At 36.1% G+C, this 6,000-nt stretch overlaps 1 protein-coding gene across 2 annotated transcripts in view; it reads left to right on the top strand.

Moving 5' to 3' along the window:
* Positions 1 to 3,957, top strand: part of SLC10A7 (solute carrier family 10 member 7) — a 334,202-nt gene extending 330,245 nt beyond the window's left edge. For both annotated transcript variants that reach the window (XM_004378843.2, XM_023733575.1), the window contains one exon: positions 396 to 3,957. In XM_004378843.2, coding sequence (XP_004378900.1) covers positions 396 to 425 — 30 coding nt within the window. In that variant the 3' untranslated portion in view covers positions 426 to 3,957. The remainder of the gene's footprint in view (positions 1 to 395) is intronic.
* The last annotated feature ends 2,043 nt before the right edge of the window (positions 3,958 to 6,000 follow it).

Below are 6,000 nucleotides of genomic sequence, written 5' to 3' on the forward strand. Positions count from 1 at the left end.
CCTTTACACAGAAACCACTCCAAACTAGGGTGCCATTGACTAAGTTAGATTAAGCCAGAAGGCCTGGGATATTTATCTGTCCCTTTTGACCCCTAAAATAAATACAAAGAGTCATCCCTCAGGGTCTCTATGAGTATCTCCTCTGCTTTGCAGACAATACTGATTGAGACCCAAAGTCACCACCTAGTGCCCAGCTGGACGTGAGTGGGGTGACAAAGTCCACTGGCCAGTGACATGGGCAGGGGATTCTGTTCCCAGAGGTTTGGATTACCAGTTATATAACGTTATGTGGGCTGCTTCTTCCATCTAGTAACATAAATTATCTGGCGTTAATTGCTCTCACTTTGCTTGTGGATACTGTCCAACTCTGAACAGCCTGTTTTCCTTTCTTGTAGGGAGTGAAGTTGATGAGGCCAGCGGTATAACGAAGGAGGTGCTCTTTGTGCAGTGATGTACATATGTACAGGCTTGTACATACAAGCAATCCTGAAGACTTGTACTTGTGAATGTTGCTTCGATGCAAATTTTATTTTTTTACATGAAAATATGATATACCTGTTTAAGTGCCTTAAAATGTATTTGATAAGTGTTATTTCCAAAACCTACTTTCGGTTACTACCAGGGGTAGTACAATATTTTGGAGTTGTTTATTTATTTTCCCAAATGCAGTGAACAGTCATAGGAACTGACAAGCAAACATACTGTCTCTGCACCACCTTTTTTTGCAATACGACTCTATAATCATTTCTGGACTGTTTGTAATGAGGTCACACCATCAGGAAAATACCCTTCCAATGACAGTGAAAATTTCCAAAGTCTTATTCATGAATACTTTGATTTATTGTGTGGCTGTTTTTTTCTACAAACTGTGACGTCTCTTTCTCATCAACTCAGCAGGGGTCACAGATTGAATAGATGCTGAAAAGCACAAGTTATCTGCATTTCTTGACATCATTTTTTCAGACATTCCTTCAAATAGTTTCCACATGGAAATTCCTCAGTTCCATTATAAGAGATTGTGGCATTATATGGCTTAAATTTATTATAAGCTGCTTCAAAAAAAGAGTCTAATGTTTGAGTTATGAGTAAATGAAGTGAAGTTTTGAGGTAAACTACAGGATTTGGCTTTTGGGATTTTTAAACTATATTTCAACATGCTTTTTCTTCTTTCTTCCATAATTTTTTTCTTTCTTAATTTCCAGCACATGGCTTGCAAGTTCGTAACAGTCATACGCAAGACACAGAAATGTTACAGTTTGAGAGCAGCAGCAATTAAAGATAGATTATATTCACATTCCACAACCGAGACCAATTTTTTTTTTTTTTTTTTTCCTGTTACAAAGGTGTGCTGAGCACTTTCCAGATTGCCCCTTTTAGCCATAAGTAGCCTGTTACATCCTGGAATTAAACATACACGTAAGGCATTCAAGACAATTTTTAATGAGAATTTCCTTGGTAGATTTGATAACTGTTCCCAACATTTTTTTAATTAAATCATATTGCTCTTCTGAATAAATGAAAACATAAGAGTTTGGATGCAAACAAATGTTACATATACACCTTCTGTCTAGCCAGATGGAAACAAAAACAGGCACAGAAAATGCAGTTTTTCATTAACCGAAATATTAAGTAAAATTAGCTCCCAAGTAGGCATCAGCCTTCAAAGGAGTGGGCAATATTTGCTTCTCCTGTGGCGGGAAGAGCTTTAACTGCACCCGAATAGAGAGCATAAAGCAATATACAGAATTTAGGGAACACTTTTTCTCTGTTTCCTACACACCAGTCTATCACATCCTATCTACATGCCCTTTCTCAGTTTGACAAATAACATTGCATCTTGGATTTTACTGAGGCTGTGTTATATCCTCAGCAGCTGGCAACAACAAAATCATTCCTTAGATGATAGTGTGAATTTATATTATTGTTACTATCAGGCCTCATCTTTTGTTATTTCTGACTCATTTAAATATCATTGAACCTCATAAATTTCACAGGAGTTATCCTCAGTGTAAATTTTAAGGCTAGTGTCAGACCTTGCGTAAATCTATGATACACAGGCTGTGGATACATTGTTGTCAAGAATTTCACTTGTGTCTAAACTACAGTACTTTTGGTTGATACTTTGATGCTTACATATGGCACATAGAAAGCTTTTCTTTTTTTTTTTTTTTCCTACAAGCTTCTTTGAATTTCAGAGTGGAAATGACTATCTGTTTGTCTGTCTAGGCTATCATAAAATTCTTTCTCCCTAGCATTGGAACACTGATTTTTTTTCTTCCCCAACTGATCTACCTCTATTGTATAACACCTATAGTAGGTGTGATTATGGGATAAAATTCAACTGAAAAGCTTTGATACATTTTATCCTTTGCTTTAAAAAATGTGTTTTGTTTTCAAATAATCCCATGTCTATTTCTTTTTTCACACCTTTGTGCTTGTGCCTCTGCTGGCTCCTCAGCTTAGAAATCCTCCTCCCCTGGAAGGCTGACTGAAATGTCACCTCCTCCACGAGGCACTCCTGGCTTTCCCAGGCAGTGCTGGGATTGCTTTCTTTGGCACTCCCTTAGAACTCATCCCTCAATGTTTTCTGTCCATAGTGAATTTTGGTGGCTTTAGTGATATGTTTATGTCTATTTTTTTAAACACAAGTTCTGCAGCATATTTTTCCATAAAGAGTAAAAACTAATGTAAATTTATTTTTAATTCGTGCTTATGGGGACTTAATTATTCATATCTTGAAATATGTGTATGCACTGTCAAGCTGTTTTATGAATTTGTTTTGTCTAAATGTATTTATGAAAGAAACACATTAGACTATATGTTTACCCTTTTTCCATCTGGATTTTTTTTTAAATATGGTTGCTATGAAATTTGATTTTTTTAATGGGCATAGTTTTGATCTTTTCGTGTGTTCTTTCTAATTTTAACTTTTACAGGGTTTTTTCTTTTTTTTTTTAACTCCCTATTCTGTTTAAAACTAACCCACCTCTTGGTAATGTTCAGTGTTTGTTTATGCTAAATACCAAATTTTTTCAAAAGGATTGGTGAAGTAATGAGGCAGATTCTTTATGATGAATGGAAGATAAAAATAATTCTATGATTAAACAAAGATGTTTCAGAAATCATAAGAAAAACTGTTGCTTATTTTTAACCTGATTTCAGATGCACTCAGAGTACCTTCTGAGTGTCTACAGATGTCTCTTGATTCACTCCACTGCTATTATATCATTGGTGGTTAAACAGACTTAAACGGCACAGTCTCCCAGGTATCCATACCGGTTCTTCCACCATGCCATAATGTTAAAACCTGGAGGTAATGCTTTTTTTTTAATTAGAGATATGTTTTCTCTGCATCAAGGTTGAGGTCTGAAAGAGAAATATACCCAACAGAAGGAGCAAAATTTTGGAGATCAGAATTTTAGCCACCTTGTCATATTCTTGAGGGGTAAGAAAGATGAAACCTTAAGAACACTTTTTCCAAACCTAGTGTTTCTTTGATGAGCAAGTTACTGTGCATAGAATTTCACACCTTGTGTTCTTGCCTCTGCTGGCTCGTCAGCTTAGAAATCCTCTTCCCCTGGAAGGTTGATTGAAATGTCACCTCCTCCACGAGGCACTCCTAGCTTTCCCAGCCAGTGCTAGGATTGCTTTCTTTGGTACACCCTTAGAACTTGTTCCTCAAGTCTTCTGAAACTCTTATATATAGTCTGATCATTAGTTTATGTTTCTGTCTCCTCCTTAAATGTGGTCCTCATTTCTGTTTTTCTAGATACTGTGCCTAGCATAGAGGAGCAGCCAAAAAAATGTGTATTGACTTTTCAGATCTGATCTGAATAGACAAGATGTGAACCTTAAAATTAGAGAGAGCTCCACCCTGGATATAACTCATTACTAATTTATGAGGGAAACTTTTTTTACTGCTATTCCAATCCAAAAAAAAAAAAAAAAAACACAAACTGTGAAGCACTGCATTGTGCTACTCCTAGAAATCCACTCCTCTCTAGCTGTGTAAATATTAACTCTCCAAAGTGAGACTGCAGATGTGACATGCAAACAACTTTCGTCTTATATGAATTTGACAGAGCAACAAACCCTCAATAATTCAGGCTAAATTAGGTTGGGTTGATTGGATTAGTGATTATTTTATATCCACAAAAAATAATTTTTAATAGAAATTCTGACCTACTTATTGTAAAGACTAGATAAAACTTATTACACCCACTCCTCACTATCGACATGGTTAGGTTCCAAAGACCAGGTCACTATGTGAAAATTGACATGATGTGAAATTGGAGGATTACCACATCAGATCACAAAAAGGAGGATGACTACATCATTACATAACTGCCAAATTACATCATTACATAATTGCCAAACCACTGAGAATCATGGCCCAGCCAAGTTGACAGATAACTGTATCCATCACATCCAGCATTACTCTAGCCTCACATCTCTGTGTTTGTTACTGCCAGACATATATCGCTAATGTGCAGATAGTTGGATAGTAGATTTTTTATTATTGTCGTAAATGTGAAATGTCATATAACGAGACAGTCAATAAGTGAGGAGTAGGTGTATTATCATCATTGATTTGTGTATAAACAATATGAGAGGTCTTATAAGAGTTTATTCTCTTTAATAAACCAACTAATCTTATTTGCACTATAGGGTAGTTTTCTCAAATGTGAGTAAAATACTACCATTTAAAGGGGGAAAAATTCCCATAAGCCCTGGAGAACTCATTCACAGACCCAATTATGAGAAAATCTGCATTAAACAGTAAATGCTGTCGCTCTAATAATCAGTTGGTGCCAGTGTGGTTGTACACACGAATGCAGACAAGGACACTGAAATCGCAGGACTGTATACAGTCATAGATGGTCTCCAGATGACCCCCAGTAGACCTTTCCAGATCTTCATAGACTTAGGATTTTTAGAATCAAATAGAATTCAAGTATCCCCAAGGAGATACGCAAGGATCCTCAGAGATCCAAGGACCTCACTTGGAAAAACACTGCTTTAGATTGGATCTCAGGGGTTTTCTTACCTGACAATGCTGCTACTCCTCTTCAGGCTACTAGAGATAGTTGTACCTGGATTTTTTATTAATTTTAAAAGTAACAGGATCATAGTGAGCGGGACAAAAAAGATATTAAAAAAATACAGAAAAGTTGTGAGTCACCCATCTTCACTCCCAGAAATAGCCCCAGAAAACATGTCACTGTGTATATACTTTTAGATTTTTTTTAGATATTTTTTCTGTGAATATTCAAATGTTTTCAATAAATTTATTTTTAATATTTTAAACTATTCTGAGCTTGCTCTTTTTTCTCTTAGTGTATCATTGTCTTTTCATGAATATATATTTTTGTTGTCTGAATAATATTTCACAGAATGGATATTCTGTATTGTTTTTAACCAGTTTCTTATTGCTGTACCCGTCAATTCTTTCCAGGGTTTTACTGCTACAGACAATATTCTGTCCTAGAATAGGCAGCTTCTAAAATAAATGCCTTTATTCCTAGAAGTAAAATTGCTGGGTCAAAAGGTATCATTCTTAGTGTACTTCTAGACAGAATAAGGCTCACCAACTCTGCAAAATAAAGAATATATTAAAGCTATTACACCAGGAAACTATAGTATTTGAGCAAATGCTTTATTCAATTTTTTAAGCTAACACTCATTGAGTGCATATTATGTGCCCAGCATTTTTCTACCTTCCTTACATGCAGTAAAGCATTTAACGTTTATGACAACCCTATAAGGCAGGATGTATCGTTATCCTCAGATTCCCTCGGTGATGCAAACAGTTAATGTGGTTGGCTGCTAATCAGAAGGTTGGAGGTTTCAGTCTACCCAGAGGTGCCTCGGAAGAAGCCCCTGGTGATCTACTTCCAAAAAATCAGTCCTTGAAAACTCTGTGGATCACAGATCTACTCTGACACACATGAGACTGCCATGAGTTGGAATCAGTTCAACAACAACTGGTACTCGTATTAT

The sequence above is a fragment of the Trichechus manatus genome, unplaced genomic scaffold (genome assembly GCF_000243295.1).
Source record: "Trichechus manatus latirostris isolate Lorelei unplaced genomic scaffold, TriManLat1.0 scaffold00059, whole genome shotgun sequence".
Taxonomy (NCBI): domain Eukaryota; kingdom Metazoa; phylum Chordata; class Mammalia; order Sirenia; family Trichechidae; genus Trichechus; species Trichechus manatus.